This window comes from Leucopleurus acutus, assembly GCF_964270905.1.
Source record: "Leucopleurus acutus genome assembly, chromosome: 3".
NCBI classification, from domain to species: Eukaryota; Metazoa; Chordata; class Mammalia; order Artiodactyla; family Delphinidae; genus Leucopleurus; species Leucopleurus acutus.
The window spans coordinates 50,516,863-50,541,427 of record NC_139145.1 but is presented as its reverse complement, the minus strand read 5'-3'; the positions used below and the strand labels follow the sequence as shown (position 1 = coordinate 50,541,427).

Sequence of the window (24,565 nt, the reverse complement as noted above, 5' to 3'; positions counted from 1 at the left end):
CCAGCCGCTACGTGGCATGTGGGATCTTCCCGGACCGGGGCACGAACCTGTGTCCCCTGCATCGGCAGGCGGACTCTCAACCACTGAACCACCAGGGAAGCCCCAGAAATATTTTAAATGCTTGAGTTAGGCTTTTCACTGTACTTTGTTCAACGAGAATGCCTCCTTTGCCACCTATATATATATATAAATAAAATGCTGCCATCTTCATTTAGAGTAGCAGAGGACCTGGAAGTTTTACTAACTTAAAGCAAGAGCCCCTGGAAGCAATACTAAAGTAGTGGACACATTTTATTCTTAAAAAGTAGTTTGGGGTGGGAGAGGAGAAACCAGATGGAATATCCCTTTATTTGGGTATTTAAGAGCTAGGTTAAATGGTGTAAGGAAATGTATCCTGACCTAAGTATTCAGAAAAACTGAATTTTATTTGCGACTCTACCTTAAGCATTTTCTGAGGCTTCAATATTGTAATCTTCTAAAAGAGAAGTCAGATTCTAAAGCTTTTTATAGGTTTAAAAAATATTGTACTGTATACTAAAGATGACTCCTGTATTTTGAAGTAGAAGGAAGACATTAACATGCTCTTTGCCTTTTATAGCTTCTTATAATTCAGATAATATGTAAAATTCTGATGAGCAGATCCTCACCCATTCTTCTTAATACTTGTCAGGAAAATCAGATTCTCTTAACAATGAACCATAGCAATAGATAGATAGTTAGAAATTAGAAGACACTGCCAAATTAGAAGAGTTTGGGAAATATCTTCTTTTTAAAATATTTAAGAAAGGCTGTAATTCTCCCTGCAGGTGGGGGAGGGACCTCACTTAAATGACCTCTGTAGGTCCCTTTCAGTCTAAAAAAATCCTTGCTTAGATTCTCATACAGGCAAGCACAAAACGATTTTACTGTTCAGCACAGTCGTATTCCTGGCAAGGAATGAGATTCAACAGTGAAAATCAAGCAAAACTTGTTTCATATCCTCTTCTAATACTGTGTACACTAGCCCCACCACTCCCTCTCAGAGCTGCTTTGAAATAATGCCTGAGGTTTTAACTCATTTGTCTGCAATGAACATTCTGCAGTGTAATAATTAAACGCCAGAGAGATGTCCTGACAGGGAGGAAATTCAAATCATTGATGTTCCATGTACACATTGAAAACTTTACCAAGGCCAGGCCTTGAAAGGCACTATAAAAGTTGAAATGCCTAGGTTTCCCCTGTGTTCCCCACTTCACCCCCATTATCTTGTTCTGGTCAGTCCGTGTAACCTAGAAATATTTAGATAATCAAATTATATTTTTTAATTTCTATTTTAATAACTCAAACTATTAATTCCTGGAAACGCACTATCATGCATGGCATTCGGGGATATTGGTGTAGGCTTTTATTTTTAATTTATTTATTTTTGGCTGTGTTGGGTCTTTGTTGCTGCGCGCGGGCTTTCTCTAGTTGTGGCGAGCGGGGCCTACTCTTTGTTGTGCTGTGCGGGCTTCTCATTGTGGTGGCTTCTCTTGTTGTGGAGCATGGGCTCTAGGCGCACAGGCTTCAGTAGTTGTGGCACGCAGGCTCAGTAGTTGTGGCTCATAGGCTCTAGAGCACGGGCTCAGTAGTTGTGGCACACGGGCTTCGTTGCCCCGCGGCATGTGGGATCTTCCTGGACCAGGGCTCAAACCCGTATCCCCTGCCTTGACAGGAGGATTCTTAACTACTGCGCCACCAGGGAAGTCCTGGGTAGGCTACTTTTTATTTGGAAGAATTTCATTAGTGTTTTGGAGTTCCTGCAGTTTCTCTGTCCCTTTGTTTTCTCAGCCTCTGTTCTCTTCCCCTGCATTGTTCATTAGCAAGGGCATGAAACCCTGCTCCCAATGACTCATTATTACTCACTAGAGTGATCTACTTTTCTTTGTGAGACTAAATTTTCTAGATGCTTGAGTTGCCATTCCTGAGGAGAACAGGTCCTAAGAACACATCCTATTAACTCTCATCTCTCCATGATAATGCTGGGAAGCACTGATGCTGATCACAGAAAATGGAATAGCTGCTCCATTTGATGCTGGCCAAGCCTAACACCACTGCAAAGACTTTCTGCAATGAGCAGAGCCCAGGGCCTGATTGGGGGAAAACACACAAACACACACACATACACAAAACAAACAAAAAAACTCTGGATTGTAAGCCCCTAATCCACAAAGCCAAAGATGTCAAATTATGTTTATAGAGCCCTTTATAGTTCATAAAGTAATTTCTCATTCACTAAATTGTGCTTTTCCTTACCTGTTTTAGAGATAGGTAAAGCATCTCTTATTATATTCATCTTGTGTGTGATGAAGCTGAAGCTCTGGAGAGGTGTGGTGACTTCTTGAGAACTCCCTAAGATCCATATCAGTGTTCTATAAAGTATGCCTGTTCACTCTCACAGCCTGTCCTCTCCAGACCCTGGTGCCTGCTCTAAATCTGGATAGGGAGTATATTAGCAGTCACTACATCAGTTGAAGTAGGGTTGATTTAAATCATCCCCCTCCAGCTGGTTGACCCAGCCCACCTGCAGCTCAATTGATCTCTCAATGTCAAAGTTACACAACTTGGTGCTCAAGCATGGTCTGGGTTCTGACTTCCAGCTGTGTCTGAACTCCCACACACTTTTGAGGGCTGACACCCATCTCCTCCATGTCTGAATCTCAAACCCTGTAGTCCCTGGCTCTACAGCTGTTCACAGATCCTGGCTACCTGACCTCAATTATTCACCTCCAGCCATCCCTCCTGGACAATGCTGCTTACTCTTGCCTCACCAGTGTTAATTACTTCTGCCTCTCCCCCTTTCAGATTCTAAAGCCAACTGACCTATTTAAATGTTACTTACCTATCAGACTTTCCAGACCCTCCTTACTTCCTGTTGGACCTTGAATCTGACCTGAACTCCTAAGACTGCTTATCTGTGTTCTTCTAGTCTAGGCAAATGATAGCCCCTTCTAACCTATATGAAACATTTTCTTTTGTTGCTTAGAATTTCAAATTCTGTTGACCTTCTTAGCTTATGTTTTCTTGGCCCACACTGTCATCAATTACCATAGCTTCTGCTTAGTTGAAATAGGATATGTAAAAGCACCGTGTTTAAGCCATAAACCCCATACAAATGTACCCTGCTGCTGTAATTAGGCAATTCAAGCCAGAGGTGACTTTTTCTAACCTTTCTGGTGGAGGAAGACAGGCTGTCAGCTGAAATAGGAACTTAACAATTATTATCCCAAACCAAAAATAGGTGTATCGACTATTATACTACCGCAACTGATTTCTTTGTGTAGTTGATTCCTTTTGACAAGGTCACCACCATAGGCTTTTAAGATGTGTCATAGGAAACAGAAATAATATTCTAGGCTATTTTAAAGGCCTCAGACCCTTTTTTCTAATCAACCTGAAGATATTGAGTTTTCAGAGGGCATCTACTCTGATCGATTTTCCCATGCAGTGTTGTTCTTACTCACATTACCTATGTCAAAAAGAAAAAAAAAGATTTTGTGGGGAAAGTAATTTCATTGTTTTAAAGTTTCAGATAGGGTGACTGAGCCCCAGAGATCTTAGTTAACTTGCTCAAGTGCCCTAAATAAGTTAGGGGTGCATTTTGTACTTGAACTCAGATTTTTTTCTGACTCTAAAGAATCTGCTTTTTTATTTCTCCAGTCCATGCTTCTCAAAACTGTAAAACATTCTGGGAAGAAAACTGCTCATTTATTTCAAGATTAAGTGAAGATATATATAAAAGTCCACTTAACAGATCACGTAATATGCCACAGAAAGGTATGTTCAAGAACCCATGCCAGATTATGGTTTTCAATGATTATACAATGCTGCCATCTTGTGGATATGATCATTTGCTGTTGCATTAGCTGGCTTCTGTAGCCAAGCATCGTGCTGGGCCAGAATCACCTAGTTGGATCTGAACATTCAAATGTTAAATGCCCAGGAAAGAGTTGGAGTTGGGGAATTTAGAATAACATTTGAGGGGCTAAGCAAGTGTCAGGAGTTTGAGCAAACCTATTGTGCTTTCTGAACAAGATCAAGCATTGCATTATTTCTCGTTAACAATACTTGAATGCTATGATATAAAGTCAGTGCATCTTATATTTACATGATGAGGGGATAAGAGAGAAAAGAAAACAAAGGTATGTCTTTTCCATATGGATAACCAGTTATTCCTGCATCACTGGTTGAAAACAATTTCCCTTTCTGCCAGTCTTAGTCAGTTCGGGATGCTATAACAAAATACCATAGATAGGCTGGGTATCTTAAAGAACAGAAATTTATTTTCTCACAGTTCTGGAGGCTGGAAGTCTGAGATCAGGGTTCCAGCAAGGTCAAGTTCTGGTAAAGGCCCTCTTCTGAGTTGCCAACTTCTCATGGCAGAAAGCAGTTACAGGTTATCAAGAGGAGTAAACATCACCCAAGGACTTTGTTTCCTCTCTGGGGAAAGAGTTAGTGTGTTTTCAATTGTATACAAGATGGTTGTGTCATGGTAGGTGGAAGTATGACCTTGTTATTGTCTTTATTTGGAGACCAGGTATGGTTTAAGGAGATGCATATGCGTGCCAAGTTAACAAGGGATGAACTTGTGATTATAAATTTTATGTGTCATCTCAGCTGGGCCATAATGCCCAAATGTTTGGTCAAACATTCTGGGTGTTTTTATGATGGTATTTTTTGGATGAAATTAACATTTAAGTAGATGGACTTTGAGTAAAGCAAAATACCCTCCATAATATGGGTGGGCTTCATCTAGTCATTTGAAGGTCTTAATAAAACAAAGAGTGACCTCTCCCAAGCAAGAGGGAATTCTAGCAGACAGCCTTTGGAACTCTTTGCAACTCTTCCCTGGGTCTCAGCTTGCTGGCCTACCCTGCAGGTTTTGAATTTACCAGCTTTCACAATCACATGAGCTAATTCCTTAAAATAAATCTCTCTGTCTCTCTTTCTCTCTCTCTCTCTCTCTCTGTCTCTCTCTCTCACACATACACACACACACATCCTGTTGGTTCTTTTTCTCTGGAAAACTCTAATACACTCATTCACTTTATTCAGGTCACTGCTAAAATGTTCTCTCCTTAGAAACATTTTTCGTGACCAAATTATTTAAAATAGCCCCGTACACACACCTGCTCACCATACCTAGTTACTTTTCAGCTCTTTACCCTACTTTATTTTCCTTCACAGCACTTACTAGTATCTAAAATTTTATATATATATATATAACTCTTTTATTGACTTAATTCCTTCACTAGAACATTTGCTTAATGAGACAGGAACTTTCTTTGTCTTATTCACTAATGTATCCCCAGCTCAGTGCCTGCCTGCCTCAATAATAGCCGTTGAATGATTGAATGGAATATATGTATATATAATGTAGATTTACATATGTACATATTCAGCATATGGCTCTGAAACCTGCCTTTTTTCAGTTAACAATATATCATATCTATAACATGGACTTCTCCACATGTCTGTACCTTGAGATAAACCTTGTTCTTTTAATTGGTTGTGTAGTATTCCATGGTGTGGACATACTGGAATTTATTTAACTATCCCCTGCTGATAGTTTTTGAGCTGTTTCTATCCCTTCACTTTGATTTTTTAGAAGTCACAAACCACAGCAATATGCATGTATCTTTGTGCACTTGTGTGTAGATTTCTATAGGATAAGTTAATAGAAGTGAAATTCCTGAGTCAAAAAGGTTTTGTCAACTCACACTCTTACTAATTGGTTATACCCTTGCCCACCCAATTGCTGATTTTTAAATACGTGGCAGTAAGACCTTGAGGCTATACTCCAGGGTGGTGAATGCATACTGCAGGAGAGGGAGTTTCCTTTTCTCACTAGACTTCTTTCTCATGCAGTTTCCAGGAAAGCATTGCTTTGACCTGACAGAGGGTACATCCAACAAAAAACCAATGAATAAAAATCTGATATTCCAGTAATTCAAACAATATTTGAAAAGGTACTGGTCAAATATTTCAACTGTAGTTTTACTTGGTGGTGTGAAATACACCAGTTGAAAGGAGTTGGTGGTGTGAAACACACCAGGTGAAACACAGCAGTTGAAGGAAGTTGTTCATAAGGAAGTTTAATAAAAGTCCAGCTCTCCTCCCAGCTTTATCTGACTGTTCTTTCTCAGTCTTTTTTGCTGGCTTCCTTTTCTCTGCCTGTCGCTTGGCTGTGTTCACCAGGTCTTTGTCCTTAGGCTTCTTCTTTTTATGTCTTTCCTATTTTCCCAGGGTGATCTCATTCACTCTTACAGCTCCCTGTACAGTAGATATGGCAGTGATCCCCAAATCTATATTGCCAAGCCAAACTTCTGTCTCCCAGAACCTTACATCTATCTTCCCACTGGGCACCTCTACTTGGATAAGCCACAGGGGTCAGCTAGTCCCAAACTGGTTGTATTACTTGTCCCCAAACCTTTCCTTCTCTAGGAGCTTTTTCTTTTTCTTTTTTTGTTTTTTTATAAATTTATTTATTTATTTATTTATGGCTGCGTTGGGTCTTTGTTGCTGCACACGGGTGTTCTCTAGTTGCAGTGAACGGGGGCTACTCTTCGTTGCCGCGCGCGTGCTCATTGCAGTGGCTTCTTTTGTTGTCGAGCACAGGCTCTAGGCATGCAGGCTTCAGTAGTTGTGGCCTGCAGGCTCAGCAGTTGTGGCTCGTGGGCTGTAGAGTGCAGGCTCAATAGTTGTAGCGCACGGACTTAGTTGCTCCGTGGCATGTGGGATCTTCCCGGACCAGGGCTTGAACCCATGTCCCCTGCATTGGCAGGCGGATTCTTAACCACTGTGCCACCAGGGAAGTCCCCTAGGATGATTTTTCTTTAATGAAGGCTACCAGCATCCATCTAGTTACCCAAAACATAAATCTCAGAGTCAGCATAGGCCCTCCATCCTCACATCCTGTAGGTGTCCTCAAATTCTATAGATATTTCTTTAGCATTTTACTCTTACCCTCCTGCCCTCTACTTCACTACTACTGCAGCCTTAATCTGAAGCCTATAATCTCTCCCCTGTCTGAAAAGTACAATTTTCTAACTGGTCTCTTACCCTCCAGCCTTATTTCCTTCTGGGATCCATTTTCCGTTCTCTGGACAGATGATCTTTCTAAAATTCTAATAATATCATGCTATCCCCATTCCTCAGTGACTCCCTCATCGCCTACAGGTAAAGTATAAATTCCTTAGCATGGCATACATGCCTTGCATGATCTGGAGCCTGTCTGTCACTACACACTCCAATGTATATCATTCAGTCCAGTTACAATGAAGTGATTGCAGTCTCTGAAAAACACAGGGTAGTTGCATATTGTTATGCCTTTGCATGTAGTCCTTTCTACCTGGCGTAACTTTCTATGCCTATCTGCTTGGTAAAAATTCTCTTTAAAGACTCAGTAGGACGGGTTACATTATCTTTGGCTCTCCAAGCTCCCTGTAGAATTGCTCTCTCCCTCCTACAGCAGATACTGTTGGCTGCCTACCCAAGAACATTCCCCCTTATTTTTCCTCTTTCCCAGTAAGACTCCAATTTTGTCAAGGCTACATGACTATATGCTTCAGAAGGGGGCTGGCCCAATGTTGAATGTTCATTCATCTAAGCCAGTCAGTGATTGGTTTAGGTGTGGTTAGATATGGACATGCTATTCTAGTCAATGATATAGAAGAAGTCTGCTGGACAGCTTTTTGGAGGGTTTGATCTCTTGAACAGACACACAGGCAGAGATGGTCTTTTCTTCTGATAGACATTATAGCTTCTGGATGAGCTGGATTTCTGGCACTAGAACCAAAGGGGTACTGACTAATACAAGGAGTACAGTAGAAGCAAAGTAAGTTCCCCTAAACTTGGCTAACAAATCATGATGGTAATGGGTTAAAACCAATTACTAGAACTAAAGCACTAAATCAGTGATGGAGTTCCAGCAAAGTAGACTTAGAGGGACTCTCCTAAGCTTCATAGCCAAGGCTCCACATATTTCTACAGATTAAGAACAGGACTATTCCAGAGCTCAAGGCCGGATCTGTGTGGGGAGGTTGTGGTCTTGCCCACTGGATGAAGGAGCCAGAAAACCTGGAAGGGAGAGAGAACAGCTCTGTCCTTAGAAGGGTTATTATACCTGCAAAGAGCCAGGAACCCACAGGGAAGCCTCTGGAAGCCAGGAAGGGAGAGAAACAAAAGAAGTATCAATACTAAGCGGTGTTTCTCAATACAAATTAGCAAACTGGCCCAGAGGTGGTATGACACACTGGAAGAAATGCAGGCTTTGGAGTCATACTGCTGAGGTTGCAGTCCCAGTTCTGCCACTTCTAGCAGCAAGGCCCCTGGCAAGTTTCTGAATCTCTCTAAATCTCAGGTTTCTCATTTGTAAAAAGAAGATGGTAATACTTTTCTTTTAGGGCTGACTAGCAGAGTATCTGGCTTACAATATGGGCTCAATAAAGCAGACACTCTTGATATAAAATTTTTTATATGTTGCTAATGAGGTTACTACACTAGCCTGTTATCTGATAAAAGTTTAATTCTGCTAAAGACCCGGCAACCAATAATTTCTTGACTTGTCTTTCTGACAATTTAAAATCTCAGAATGAATAAATGATTCAAGAAACATACATTTGGACTTAGTAGAATTTTTAAAAAATGGTGATGGGAATCTTTGGAGAAAGCAACCATATGAGAGAAAATATGGAGTAGTAGTAGTTGTTTATGCACTTATCACCTATGAGCCGTGTACTCTTGGACAGGTTACTTCATCTCTCTGAGCTTCAGTTTCCTCATCTGTAAAATGCAAATAATATCTATAATATAGGATGACTATCACTATTAGAAATAATCCATGAAAAATTTCTGGCATGTATTAGGTACTCAGTAAGTAGCACCTATTTTTAGTATTACTGTAGAAATTAGAGTGGTAAATTTCATAGAATTAAATTAAAAAATAGATATGATCCCAAGACTGAGACTCTAAAAGAGGTAGGCAGTCTTCTTAAAAATTTATCAGAAAAATAAATTGGATTTATTATGCTCATGGCACTGTCCCCACTGTGCTGCTAAGTACACTTTTGACACAGTTTACCCCTTTGCAACCTTTCTTTGCTCAACTCTGCAATTATAAGTGATTCCAATAAGAAATAAAAGGAGAGGCTTGGGAAGAAAATATTGTTACTATAAAGAAGTTCTCTGACTAGCTAAAATTTTAACAAGTTGAGTAATAAGTATGACAGCCACCTCTTCTGGTTTTGAGAGTTCAGCTCAGGTGCTGTATTAAGCATTTTACACAGATTATACTCTTTAATTCTTCCAGGGTTTTTTGGTAGTTTTTTTGGTTTTGTTTTTGGTTTTGTTTCTGTTTTTGCGGTACGCGGGCCTCTCACCGCTGTGGCCTCTCCCGTTGCGGAGCACAGGCTCCGGATGCGCAGGCCCAGCGGCCATGGCCCACGGGCCCAGCCGCTCCGCGGCACGCGGGATCCTCCCGGACCGGGGCACGAACCCGCGTCCCGCGCATCGGCAGGCAGACTCTCAATCACTGCGCCACCAGGGAAGCCCTAATTCTTTCAGTTTTGGCCTATAGATTATTAGAAGACTTTATAGTGGACATTTGTCATATTCCTGGCTGCCCAGCCTCCCAATTGCCTTTATAAGTTTGGGGAACAGGCCACGGTGTGAGGCAGGCCCCTACATCTCACTCATGGAAGCCAAAAGGCCCTGGTATCAGTCTTTCCTGATTGTTGACTGCTTGGGACCCAAGCATGACTGATTAGCCCATCCGTCCAGGATTGTGATTCTGGAGATAGGGGTCAGGAGAAGCAGGCAGGGCTTCCATGGTGGCGCAGTGGTTAAGAATCCGCCTGCCAATGCAGGGGACACGGGTTCGAGCCCTGGTCTGGGAAGATCCCACATGCCACGGAGCAACTAAGCCCATGCGCCACAACTACTGAGGCTGCGCTCCAGAGCCCACAAGCCACAACTACTGAGCCCACGTGCCACAACTACTGAAGCCTGGGCTCCTAGAGCCCGTGCTTTGCAACAAAAGTCACTGCAATTAGAAGCCCGTGCACCGCAACAAAGAGTAGCCCCCGCTCACTGCCACTAGAGAAAGCCCGCACACAGCAACAAAGACCCAACGCAGCCAAAAATAAATAAAATAAATACATTAAAAAAAAGAGAGAGACCCAAAAAAAAAAAAAAAAAAAAAAAAAAAAAGAGAGAGAGAAGCAGGCAATGTGTAAAATTTACTCTGGAAGTGGTGGTATTCAGTATCTGGTGGCAGTGATGGCAGCTGGGTCAGCTATGGCACCCAATCCCCAGGGCATTGCCAGTGTCCAGCAGCAGCATCCTTCCTATGGCGTGGTTTCCTCTTTGGGTCTGGCCACCCAGCCTACGTTGGTGCTTCCTGTACTCTTAGCCTGGTTTTCTAGTCTGCATTGATTCTTTGAGCTCCCTGATACTCTTTGAATAAATTCCTTTTCTGCTTCAGTTAACTAAAATCGGATTTTGTTGTGTACAACCAAAAGACTGGCTAGTACATAGTCTTTAGGTAATGCTCAACCCAAAAGAGTCTGATGTTGCTGCTTTTAGTACAGATCTCTGGATAAAGTCATGGTCAAATGTGCAACTGGTCTGGGAGTTCTGTCTAGGTTTCCTTTAAGCCCATGCACCTCAGGGAAAATATCTGCTGCCCCACCCTAAATGAACTATTCTCTATCTTCCACAACTTCTTAATTCACACTCATTCACTTACCCAGTCAATAATCACTTATTGCACCTACAGGGCAATATGCCAGGCACTGAGAGGAGTCCAAAGATGAATAAGCTGTAGCCTTGACAGTATACTTTGAAATTTTGAACGAGGTAAATATATTTTCTTAAAAAATAAATTAAGGACTTCCCTGGTGGTCCAGTTGTTAAGACTTTGCACTTCCAATGAAGAGGGCACGGGTTTGATCCCTGGCTGGGGAAGATCCCGCATGCTGCGCGGTGAGGCCAAAATAATTTAAAAATTTAAAAAATTAAAAAATTGATCACTCTGTTGAGGGTAGAAGTGAAGGGGAACTCTTTTTATCTTTGAGTTAGTATCACTGGGGAAAAGGTGATATCCAATTCTTTGTAAATGTTCTAGAAATCAATCCCAAAAGGCAATTGGATTCCTTTGTTAGAGGTTTCCAGTCAAAACAAACAAGTAGCTCTCCAGAGCTCTGAGAAAAGAATGCCTCTTTTGAAGCTGACAACTAGATTTCTGCTTATCAAAATATTTGTGACTAGGATGAAAGATGGGGAATTAGTGCCAGTGCATTAGAAATTTAACTCAAGATAACCCATAGTCCTAAAATAGAATCAAAGAAACATCAGTTTCAAATAAAAATATCATCTAGCTTTTCTCCTTTTCCTTAACTTATGAAATAAATTGTACTCCAGGGAAGCAGGGACTCCACTTCCTCTTGAACCCCTATATTATAGTAATTTGCCCGGGAGGTTTGACACTTCTATCTGAAAACACAGAATATTCAACACAAGCAAGGAAGAAGGGCACACACATATTAGAAATGGAAAGTAAATAGGTAAAGCAGATGATTCCAGACACCTGGGACAAGTGGCCTCTCTCTCTCTCTCTCTCTCTCTCTCTCTCTCTCTCTTTCTCTCTCTCTCTCTCTCTCTCTCTCTCTCACTCACACACATACACACACACACACACACACACAAAAGGAGCATAAAGTGAGGTGCTGAGCACTCACAAGACCCGCACCCACAAACAGGAAGTCTGATCTAGAAGTCAGACTTGTTTTGGGGGTCAGGTCTTCATTACCTGGGTGACTTTGGACAAGTCACTTAACCACTCTAGGACTCAAATTCTCTTCAGAATTAGAAGGAAATTTAGAGATCACCTAAACTTAAACTTTTGCATGACTCTTCTTTGAAGCATCCCCAATAACCCTCTCTAGTTGAATGCTGACTTTTTTTTTTTAATTAATTAATTTATTTTTGGCTGTGTTGGGTTTTCATTGCTGCGCACTGGCTTTTCTCTAGTTGCGGCGAGCGGGGGCTACTCTTCATTGCAGTTCACGGGCTTCTCATTGCGGTGGCTTCTCTTGTTGTGGAGCATGGGCTCTAGGCACGCAGGCTCAGTAGTTGTGGCGCACGGGCTTAGTTGCTCCACGGCATGTGGGATCTTCCCGGACCAGGGCTTGAACCCGTGTCCCCTGCATTGGCAGGTAGATTCTTAACCACTGAGCCATCAGGGAAGCCCTGAATGCTGACTTTTAGTGACAGGATGCTCACTCTCTCCAGGCAACTGATGTCATTTTTGAAATGCTCTGATTGTTAGATAAGTTCTTCCTTACATATTTGCAGTTTGTCTCCCTATAGCTTTCCCCATGCTAGTGACCTCTAAGTTCATGTATGTGAAGTCTGATCCATGAACAGCTCTTTAAGAAAGCTCTCAACTTCCTTTGCTTTTCTCCTCTACAGACTAAAACCACCCCCTCCTCTTCTACTGTTCTCATCCATCACATTCAAGATACAACACCGGGCTTCCCTGGTGGCGCAGTGGTTGAGAGTCCGCCTGCCGATGTAGGGGACATGGGTTCGTGCCCCGGTCTGGGAAGATCCCACATGCCGCGGAGCAGCTGGGCCCGTGAGCCATGGCCGCTGAGCCTGCGCGTCCGGAGCCTGTGCTCCGCAACGCGAGAGGCCACAACAGTGAGAGGCCTGCGTACCGCAAAAAAAAAAAAAAAAAAGATACAACACCATGCTGGTCTTCATATTTTTATGCATGTAGAGTAGTGCTTAAGCATCCTGCGGCCTCAGACAGTCTGAATTTGAGTACTGGTCCTGTCACTGAGTAGCTGTGTGACAGTGTGCAAGTTACTTTCATTTCTCTAGCCTCAGTTTTTATCTCTAAAATGAGGATGATAATAGGTATACCTATCGTTAGAGAAGTTATGAATCTGATTGATGAGGAAATACAAATAAAATGTTTAGTACAGTACCTGGCACTGAGTAAGCAATATTACTAGTGCTATCACTAATAATAGTAATAACGTTCACATAATTAGAGTAAGAATGAATATTAGAATTGGAGGATTTAGAAAAGTTAATCTAGTCCATTTATCACTCCATAAACAAGATTTGGTTGCCTGATATGAAACTTTCTATACTTTTCGTAATGATCACTTTCAAGTGTGTGTTCATTATCAGACACGCCCCAAGGGGCAGGGACCTTGTCTGTTATGTTGACTGCTGAATACTTGGTGCCTAGAACAGAGTCCCACTCACTACTCTGAGTCATAGAAGAGGCATCTGGGGTGCAGGGAGACTGGCAGATTTATCTAAGATTGCGCACAGGGCTCCCAAGAGAGCTAGGATAGGAACCCAGAAATCCTGGGCAGCCGGAACTCAGAATTAAAATCAAGGTCCAGCCCTAAAGTTTGGTGATTCGGGGAGGAGCACAGATATTCAGGGATCCTGGGGTCAACATTCCCACCGGATGGCCTAACTGCCGGTCCCTGTTTTGGTGCTGAGTAGCCCGAGGGAGGAGTAGGTGCCTAAATGAGAAGTCGCGGGTAGGTGGGTCACCGGGCGCAGCATTGACACCCACTTGCAAGGCTTCGCGCTGGCTGCGGGCCAGCGCACGGCAGTTGCTGCAGTCGCCGGGCCACCCCGGCTGGGACTCACTGCAGGGAGCGTCCAGTGGAAAACAACCTGCCTCCAGTTGGACAATTAACAAAGGCGAGAGCCGGGGCCGCGCCCTCTCGGCACACGCACATACGCAGCGTGGGCAGAGCCGCGCCCGCCCGCGCCCTCCCTAGGAACAGCGCGCTCAGGTCACAGCGCGGCGTGGGGCCGGGGGACCGGCGCCTTTTTTCCCTGGCTGCGCAATCGCCGGGGCGGTCGAGCTCCTTCCGGCAGCTGGCACCCTGCACGAGCGGTGAGTCTGCCCGGGTGATTGGGCCGGCAGGATAGGGCCAGGGAGGGTCGCGGGAAAACAGCTGCTGATCAGATCCGGAAAGGGAGGTTGGGGGAGCGCTGGAGCGACGACACCGGTCCGGCTTGCTCGGTAGCTAGCTTTGTGTCTTGAGTCTTATGGGAATGCAAGCAACCTGATCCAGCTGATGCAAGCGGGTCAGTTTACAGGTGGAAAACTGAGGCCCGGAGAGGTAAGCTGGCCTGTCATTGTTTATCCCTCTGCTTCAGTGTAGCATTGGGGGCGACTTTTTAATGACTCCATATACGTTAAAACAATGGAATAATACAAACAATGGTTAAAAAAAATTCTTGACAAGGAAAGTATAATTATAAATAGGGAGTCAAGGCCAGGAGAAAAGAGAAAGGAAATCTGTGGTCCATAGGTGAGCTGCCTGGGCCAACAGCCCTCAGAGAAGTAGTGCCAAGACTGGGACTGGAAGCCAGAACTTACGACCCCTGCCGCACTGCTCCCTGGACAGCGAGCGCCAGGAACTTAGAGAATTGGGAAGCTGACAGCCTGCCTAGGTGCTGGCTCTTAACCTTCTTGGGATCACTGACTCCTTAAAAGTCTGGGTCCCCTCCCCAGGGTTCATACATAATGTTGCACACAGTTTCCGATTTGACAGCAGGATGAAGCATTCCTGCTGTAAGGAATGACTGAAGGCTGGCACTCAGGCTGCGCTGTTTCAGAGCAGTTTATTTGCCCCTGTAAAGGGAGGCGGGTGAAGGACTGAGTTCCTGCTCTGAGTTCAGACGGCTTCCGACGCCCCTAGCTGCCTGATTTTGGACATATTTTTTAACCTCTCCAAGGCCCAGTTTTCTTTGTAAACTTGAGGTAAGATTGCTTCGTCTTTCATGTTGTTGTCGGACTACAGATGAACGTTGAGCCCAGTGCCCCGCTCGTAGTAGGTGCTCAATAAAAGGGCTGGCGCACACAAACCACTGAGTCAAAGCCGTGCCAGTTAAGAAAGAGTGATGACCTGCGGGAAGTTGGGCTGTATCCGAAATAAAAGAAAAAAAAATTAAAAAATTTAAAACATGCAAATATAAAGTCAGCCCTATTATGACTTATAAGCGGCTGTACATACCTTGGTGATAGTAACCTAAATAAGAGTGCACCTATTTAGAATAATGCCCAACACTCAATATTTGACCCTAGGTCAAATGCTGAAAGTAGAAACTACCAGACATTCTAACAAGGACAGATTATTGGGCCTCACATGCCCCTTTTGAATGGAGCCAGCATCTGTATAGTTGTAAATGAGAGGAAAGAGAAGGACATACATGGGAACCTGGGCGCCTCCCTAATCTTGCCCACAGATGGAGGCTCAGCTGAGTTTCTGCCAGGGTACAGGAGTTACTTGGCAGTTGGCTCATATCCCTCTTGGATCAGCAGCTTGCTGTGGTAAACAGTGCCTTGGTTGATTCTGTTCTAGAACAAATAAATGGCTTTTTATTTAACTGATTAGGGAGGGGGGGTGTTTTGGGTGCTGTAACTGAAGCAAAATGGCATTTGTTGAGCTTAATTGTCCAAAGCCTGTTGCTTATTGACAGGCTTAAGCTCTTTAAAATCGATGGATCCAAAATTATGAGGAGAGGGCCTGGGCAGGCCTACTTATCTATAAAAGGAACTGCCCTTACCAAATACTGTGTTGTCTCCTTTCCCTACCATTTTAGGCCTTGCCAATAGAGACAGGGAAATATGGCTTAGGGCAAATAGCCGTTATTTAATTTGGGTTAAGACACACACTACCTGTCTGGTGATTACATTCCTCTCTGTGTATTTATAAGGGGCAGTTTTTCCTCAGAGAGAGAAAGAAAGAGAGAATGTGTATGTGTATGTCTGGAACGTCTTTTGCCCTCTGTCTTTGTAACCTCAAACAGTCATTTCTCAACCCAGAGAAGTCCTTTTTCTGCAAGCTTGGTGATTTTGGCACATTCCTTTCCTTGCTAGCTCTGTTGCCTAAATTTGTTTCACAGTAGCTCTCTTAGAAAGCTTTTTTTTTTTTGCAGTATGCGGGCCTCTCACCGTTGTGGCCTCTCCCGTTGCGGAGCACAGGCTCCTGAGGCGCAGGCTCAGCGGCCATGGCTCACGGGCTCAGCCGCTCCGTGGCATGTGGGATCTTCCCAGACTGGGGCACAAACCCGCGTCCCCTGCATCGGCAGGCGGACCCCCAACCACTGCGCCACCAGGGAAGCCCAGAAAGTTTTTTTTGATTTGATCTTTAGGTTCCAAACTCTTGGTGTTCCATGGGACAACATAGAGCACACACAGTCATTCTCTTAGACAAAGGCTCTTACTTATTTGAAGGCAGTCCGTGTACCCCTTCCGTGCATTTGCCTCTCCAGACTCACTGTCTTCATTCCTTCAACTATTCCTTAGGAGGACAATAGTAAGAGCAGACTTTCTTAAGAAATCTACAGATCGCTTGTGTCAGAATTACCTAGGGGCTTGTCAAAATGCCCCATCTGTGACCTACTGAATCAGAATCTTCCAAGAGTGGGGGCAAGAATTTGCATGCCTGATAAGCGCTCCTGGTGGTTCTTGTGCACCTCTGGTTGCCTATGTGTGTGTTGGGGGGTAGGAGACTATTAATTATTTATACATTTCTGTATTGTTTGTCTAGTTATGTAATAAGTGAGAGCCTCTTTTGTAATTTTTTTTTTTTGGCTGTGCCACATGACATGTAGAATCTTATTTCCCCAACCGGGGATTGAACCCACGCCCCTTTCAGTGGAAGGGCAGAGGGAAGTCCTCCTTTGTAATTTAAGCAAACAAACATAAAACCCATGATGTCCAAAGAGAATATATTGGTGGCAAATAAGCACTTGAAAGGATGTTCAAGATCATTAATCATTGGGGAAATGCACATTAAAACCACAAGCAGATAAAACTTCATACAAAGACCGGCTACATCAAGTGTACATCAAGTGTACACTTCAAGTGTTGACCAGGTTGCCGGAACTCATACACTGTTGGTGGGAAAGTAAAATGGTACAACCACTTTTTAAAAGTATGACATTTTCTTTTAAAAGTATATACCTATCTGTGATCTAAACATTGCATTCCTAAAAAAAAAAAAAAAGAAATGAAAAATAAGCATTGAATTCCTAGGTCCAGCTTTATTGTAATTGAGAAACAGGAAGCAACCAATTTTTTATCCAGTGCATAGATAAACTGTGGTATATTTATATAATATAATACTACACAGCAATAAAAAGTAATGAACTATTGATACATGCTACAACATGGATGAATGACAAAATAATTTTGTTGAAAGGAAGAAGCCAGACAAAAAAGTGTACATACTATATAATTACAGTTATATAAAATTCAAGGGGAGTTTCTGTCTCTTAGCTGACCTCAAACTTTGTTGTGGCTTCCAAGAGTTGTGTGTCTAACTCCACTTGTAACAGTGTCATTGGCAATTTGATCACTATTCTGCCAGTGTTCATCTGTGCCATTCATTCATTAATTCAATTAATTGAGCACCTACTATGTGCTAGATCTAGAGTAGACACTAGGTGATACGTTGATGAATATAAGAAACATGGTCTTTGCCCTTGTGGAGCTTCTGCTCTATTGAATGAACCAGTAAAACAAATTGAATAGGAAACATAATTATTGGGGGAAAGGAGTGGTTCTTTGGAAGGGGGATGACTTTCAGGGAAGACTTGTCTGGGTTTCGACAGAGGAATAAAGCAGCCAATTTTATGTTCTTGAATGACCACTCTGGTGCTGTGTATGCATCCAGCCAGGAGGCTGTTGTGCTGATTCAGGAGAAAAATGGTGGAGATTTAGGCTCAGGTGGTCTTAGAGATGGGAAGCACCGAAAGAACTAATGGCTATCCTTAATGAAACAGGGCAGATCCCAGAGGTTGACACTGACCAACACTCTTTGGATTTGGTATTTTATCAGTTTTTAGTCCATATTATTGTCCTATTGCTTCCCCATCGCCACATCTTATTCCATTACCTCATCTTATTCCTTATTCGTAAGGATGTCACGAGAGACCAGCAGTACCTTCCTAGTCCAGTTACACTAGCCTGTGGTATTCCTTTGATCTACTGATCTAGTCAGCTTTCATTAAGGGAATGAGGATAGTCTGGCATGACCTGTTTGTCTTTTTTCTGTTAACCTGTGCTGGCTCTCAGTGATGTCTGTTTCATAGACAGATGGTCTTTCCAAGGGCTGATAGACCATCTGTTTTAATCAAGTGGCAGAAACCCAACTCAGAGTGGTTTAGGCCAAAGTGGGGTGGGGAATGAAAATGTGTTAGCTCACATTAAAAAAAAAAAAATCCGAAGGGAATCAGTCTCCATCATGGTTGGATTAAGTAATGCCATCAGGGCTTAGTCTCATGGTCTCTCCATCTCTCAGCTCCACTTCTTTGTTATTAGCTGCATTGTCAGTTAGGCTCTGCTGTGTAGTTCGTATTACTTATTATTATCATCATGATTAACTATTCTCACCATCTGCTTGAATATGATCAGCCAAGTGTCCTTAGACAACTTCATCCCTCTGATCCACGGTCATGCTACTCTTTCCAGTTTAACAGTAATAGTAACAAAAACAACAGCTACCATTATTGAAAGCTCACCACGTAGCAGACACTCTGCTATACACTTTACATGGATTATCATATGAAATCTTATAACAACCCTATAAGGAAGGTTGTATAATTATCCCAGGAAAGCCAGCTGATTGATCGCAGAATCAGAATTTGAAATCAGGTTTTCTGGCTCCAGGGTCTAGGCTCCTAACCTTCATAGTGACCCCTGCAGTCACTCTTTAGGGCTAAGAAGAGGAAAGCAAAGCCATCAAATGGAGTGCCTATTTTTTACTTTTTCTGAACATGAATGTTAAAATTTAGTTGGCAGTCATAGTAGGGGCAGAGCTGTGGAGGTTATTCTTACAATTTTGTTAATCCCAGACGCTTCTGTGTTTTAGAGTTCTGGAAGCTCTTTGTACAGGACCCACCACTCTGACTCTTGTATGTATCTTTATAAACGCGGCTCGTTAGCCAGGATCCCTGTGTGGCCATTCTCATTTCCATAGGTATTTCCTCCCTTTATTCTTCAACAGGGTCTTTTGTTAGCATGATGTTTAACTTCATCTTCAACAGTCTTCCCATGAACCCTAATCCCTAGCGGTTTTGCTTCCTTTTTTTCCCCTTAAATGTTTAAATTGACCTCCCTCTGTAACCTGGGGTGGGAGCCTGATGGATGTTCATCTTTTCTTGCCATGACATTTTGCCTTCTGAAAGAACTTTTAAGATGATGTTTTCACTTTCCTCTGGGATCTGCTTACTTCCATTCATTTCTTTCTTTCTTTTCTTTCATTGTGTTGGGTCTTAGTTGCGGCAGGTGGGCTCCTTTGTTGTGGCTCAAGTGCTCCTTAGTTTCAGCACTCAGGCTCTTTAGTTGTGGCATGCAAACTCTTAGTTGCAGCATGCATGTGGGATCTAGTTCCCTGACCAGGGATGGAACCTGGGCCCCCTGCATTGGGAGCACAGAGTCTTAACCACTGAGCCACCAGGGAAGTCCCTGTCTCCCTTCACTTCTTTTTTTTAAAGAGTAACCACCTCTATTTTTTTGTTTTTTGTTTTTTGTTTTTTGTTTTTTGTTTTTTGCAGTACGCGGGCCTCTCACTGTTGTGGCCTCTCCCGTTGTGGAGCACAGGCTCCGGATGCGCAGGCTCAGCAGCCATGGCTCACGGGCCCAGCCGCTCCGCAGCATGTGGGATCTTCCCAGACAGGGGCACAAACCCGTGTCCCCTGCATCGGCAGGCGACCTCTCAACCACTGCGCCACCAGGGAAGCCCTAACCACCTCTTTTTTTTAATATAAATTTATTTATTGATTTTTGGCATTTGGTCCTCATTGCTGCATGCGAGCATTCTATAGTTGCGGTGAGCAGGGGCTACTCTTTGTTGCTGTGCATGGGCTTCTCATTGCGGTGACTTCTTTTGGTGTGGAGCACGTGCTCTAGGCATGCGGGCTTCAGTAGTTGTGGCATGCAGCCTCAGTAGTTGTGGCCTATGGGCTCTAGAGCACAGGCTTAGCAGTTGCGCACGGGCTCAGTTGCTCCACGGCATGTAGGATCTTCCTGGACTAGGGATCGAACCCGTGTCCCTGCATTGGCAGGCGGATTCTCAACCACTGCACCACCAGGGAAGCCCTCCATTCACTTCTGATTGGTCAGAATTAGGTTCACAGTATCATTTTCCTTGTTACTTCTGTCTTAAAAGGGGTGAAATCATCAGGATGTCCATAACATTTACTTAGTCCCTCTGCAAAACTTGGAGCAAATAACCAGATATTTTAAATGCCCTATCCTTACTGGGTATATACTCAGAGAAAACCATAATTCAAAAAGACACATGCACCCCAATGTTCATTGCAGCACTATGTTTTCAAAAATTTATTTATTTTATTTTTGGCTGCATGGGGTCTTCGTTGCTGCGTGCGGGCTTTCTCTAGTTGTGGTGAGCGGGGGCTACTCTTCGTTGCGGTGCATGGGCTTCTCATTGCGGTGGCTTCTCTTGTTGCAGAGCACGGGCTCTAAGTACACAGGCTCAGTAGTTGTGGCTTGCAGGCTCTAGAGCACAGGCTCAGTAGTTGTGGTGCACGGGCTTAGTTGCTCTGCAGCATGTGACATCTTCCTGGACAGGGCTCGAACCAGTCTCCCCTACATTGGCAGGCGGATTCTTAACCACTGCACCACCAGGGAGACCCTCATTGCAGCTCTATTTATAATAGCCAGGTCATGGAAGCAACCTAAATGCGCATCGACAGATGAATGGATAAAGAAGATGTGCATATATACAATGGAATATTACTCAGCCATAAAAAAGGAACGAAATTGGGTCATTTGTAGAGACATGGACATGGATGGACCTAGAGACTGTCATACAGAGTGAAGTAAGTCAGAAAGAGAAAAACAAATATCATATATTAGTGCATATACATGGAATCTAGAAAAATGGTATAGGTGAACCGGTGTGTAAGGCAGAAATAAAGACACAGATGTAGAGAACAAACATATGGACAGCAAGGGGGGAAGTGGTGGGATGAATTGGGGGATTGGGATTGACATATATACACTAATATATATAAAGTAGATAACTAATAAGAACCTGCTGTATAAAAAAATAAAATTACAAAAATGAAAGAACCCTAGAGCCCTAGAACCCTAAATAAAACAAAACAACAAGAAACAAAAATTAAATGCCCTATCTTTATTGTAGAGCCCTTTTTTTCCCGCCTTTAACTTTGTATCCTCACAGTCCAGAAAAATGCTTGGCATGAAATAGCTACTCCAAATATTTGTTGAATAAATGTGTGAATGCCCAAATTATTCTGTGCGAGTGTGGACAGAGGAGGAGAGAGGAGAAGAGAATTAACTGTTTTATCCTATCCTATCCTAGAGTCAGAAGCAGTCCCTGCATAACATTCAAGAAACATTTTTTGTTTTTAGTACCCGCTATGTGCTAGACTGATTTTAGTTCTGAATTGCTTATCACAGGGCATCAAAGAGATCTCAGGACTGAGCACGGACTGGACTATATTGAAAGACATATTTTCCCAAATATGTTCTCCAAGACAAACCTCCTTATCAGACCAGACCAGGAAATGGAACAAAGGCACCCAGCCTGTTCTCCCAGGCTTTTAAGCTGCATTTGTCCCGAGAGTGTTGCAAAGATAGTGGATAACTTAAGCTATCTAATATTTCGTTTGTTTTTAACTTTTTACTTTGAAATAAGTATAGGTCAGCATGAAGTTCCAAGGATAGTACAGAGAAGTTATGTGTATCTTCACCAGGTTCCTCCAGTGGTTACGTCTTATCTCAATAGCAGGAAAACCAGGAAATTGGCATTGATATAATCATGTGTTTGATTGTTAGATGTTGTTTTATCACGTGTGTAGATTTCTGTAACCACCATTTCAATTAAGATGCAGATCTATTCTATCACCATGAAGTTCTCCCTGTGCTGTTCCTTTATTGCCACACCCAGGTGCCCACCACCCTCATCCCTAACCAAGTGACCACTAATCTGTTCTCTGTCTCTATAATTTTAGATGCTTTATAAATGATCACACAGTAAGCTTTTCAGGTTGTTCTGTTTTCAGGCAGCACAACTGGATGGTTCTTGAGGGTATCAGTAGTTCATCCCTTTTTATTTCTGAGTATTCTGTGACCTTAGATATACAACTTTTTTTTTTTTTAGCCATCCACCTATTAAATTCACTTAATAAAACAACATTTTGGTTGTTTTCAGTTTTTAGCTATTACAAATAAAGCTTTGACGAACATTCGTAGACAGGTTTTTATATAGGCATAAGTTTTCTTCCTCTGGAATAGATGCCCTGGGGTGTGATTGCTGGTAAGTGTATGTTTAGTTTTTAAAGAAACTGACAAACTATTTTCTAAAGTAACTGTACCATTTTACATTCCCATCAGCAATGTATGAGAGATCCAGTTTCTCCGCATCCTTGCCAACATTTCGTATTATATAATATTTTTGGGGGTAACAGCTTTATTGAGATATAATTCACATAATATAATTCACCCTTTTTTTTTGGCCACGCCGCATAGCATGCGGGAACTTAGTTCCTGACCAGGGATTGAACCTGCGCCCCCTGCAGTGGAAGCGCAGAGTCTTAACCACTGGACTGCCAGGGAAGTCCCTAATTCACCCATTTAAAGTGTACAAATCAATGGTTTTTAGTATATTCACTGAATTGTGCAACCATCACCACTAATAAGTTTAGAACATTTCACCATCCCCAAAAGAAACCCAGCTACCACACTCCAAATCATTATCCCTTCAGCCCTGGAAACTACTAACCCACTTTCTGTTTCTGTAGATTTGCCTATTCTGGACATTTCCTATAAATAGAATCATCAAGTATGTGGTCCTTTGTGGCTAACTTCTTTCATTAGTGTAAAGTTTTCAAGACCCGTTTATGTTATAGCACACATCAGTAGCTCATTCCTTTTCATTGCCAAATAATATATTTTTAAAGAAATAAAAATGTGTTTCTTTCCATTACATGGTCTGTAAACTAAGAGAATAACAAAATGCTGCTACGGAGAAGTTCTGCCAGGCCTGCTTGGAGGTCTGGATTGCAGTTAACCTAAGTGCTATTTTAAATATTTAGCAGTTCTCTGTGAAGTATTATTTATGTTTTTTGTTTATTTAGCAACAGTTCTGAGTAGTGGAACCTGAGTAGCTCTCCTGAAATCCTATTGGGATCTTTCTAGAAAAGCAATGCACTGGGTGATGAATGTCAGTGATTCGGGCCAGGGACAGGTCAGCAGGCCAAAGGCAGCATTCAGGAGCTATACTAGAGCTGTGCATCAGATATGTTCCAGGATCTTTCTGGGCCTTCTGCCTTCTGAACAACCTTGCTCTCGCCAAGCACCTGTATATAAGCACTGATCCATGGGTCAGTGCTTATGACCCAGGACAGAAACTTCTGCTACTAATACATAAAAAGGACCATTTATATATGCAAATACATATTCGTATATGTATCAGCATTGTGAGACAGAGAGGAAGACACATGGATGGGTGCTCATCTTGTCTCCAAGAGCTTAGTGTCTAGCCAGGAAGATGAAGCATAGCCCTAAGTAACCTGAGTACAAGGCTGAATGGGATGCATGTCACTTTAAATATTAGGAAATATTTTAACCGTCCAGAAAAGAACAAAGAGCAAAACAACAAATGCCCATGTTCTTACTACCTAGCTTTTTTAATTTGAACATTTTTGACATATTTGCTTCAGTTTTTTAAAAACCAAATAAAACATCTCTGATACTCAGCAATGAAAAGGAAGGACCTATTGATAACACACAACAGCTTACATGAATCTCCGAGGAATTACGCTGATTGAATAAAGTCAGTCCCAAAAGGTTATGTATTATATGATTCAAATATACATACTGTGTGATTTACATACATTCTTTTTTTTTAAAAAGCTTTTATTTATTTTATTTATTTATTTATTTTGGCTGCGTCACGCGGCTTGTGGGATCTCAGTTCTCTGACCAGGGATTAAATCCTGGCCACGGGAGTGAAAGTGCCGAGTCCTAACCATTAGACCACCAGGGAACTACCTACATACATTCTTGAACTGACAAGAGTATAGAAATAGAGAACAGATTCTTATTTGCTGGGGGTTAAAGATGGGATGGGGCTGGAGCCAAGTGGGTAAAAAGGCAACATGAAGGATCCTTAAGATGGAACTGTTCTGCATCTTGACTGTATTGGTGTCAACAACTTGGCTGTGAGATTGTACTATAGTTTTGCCTAATGTTGTCACTGGGGAAGTTGGGTAAAGGATACACAGAACCTCTGTATTATTTCTTACAACTGCATGTGAATCTCTAATTATCTCAGAATTAAAAGGTTAACTTAAAAAGCCCCTCAGATACCATTAAGTCCCCTTTGATACTCTCCCCAATTCTATTCCTCTAGCTCCCTTTCCAGAGGTCACTTTTATCCTGTGTGGATGGGAATAATCAATAAACAAAATATAATAGGAATAAAAAAGAGTTTTATTTGGGCTAAAC

The 24,565-nt window shown here is 42.6% G+C and overlaps 1 protein-coding gene across 2 annotated transcripts in view; it reads left to right on the top strand.

Annotated features, from left to right (window-relative positions):
• The first annotated feature begins 3,721 nt into the window (after window positions 1-3,721).
• ARHGEF37 (Rho guanine nucleotide exchange factor 37) overlaps window positions 3,722-24,565 on the top strand; it is a 64,505-nt gene continuing 43,661 nt past the window's right edge. Inside the window, exon 1 of one of the 2 annotated variants that reach the window (XM_082835397.1) lies at window positions 3,722-3,795. In XM_082835397.1, coding sequence (XP_082691523.1) covers window positions 3,783-3,795 — 13 coding nt within the window. In that variant the 5' untranslated portion in view covers window positions 3,722-3,782. Of the gene's footprint in view, window positions 3,796-13,885; window positions 13,949-24,565 lie in introns of those variants that run through there. The other variant, XM_082835398.1, reaches the window with a different exon arrangement.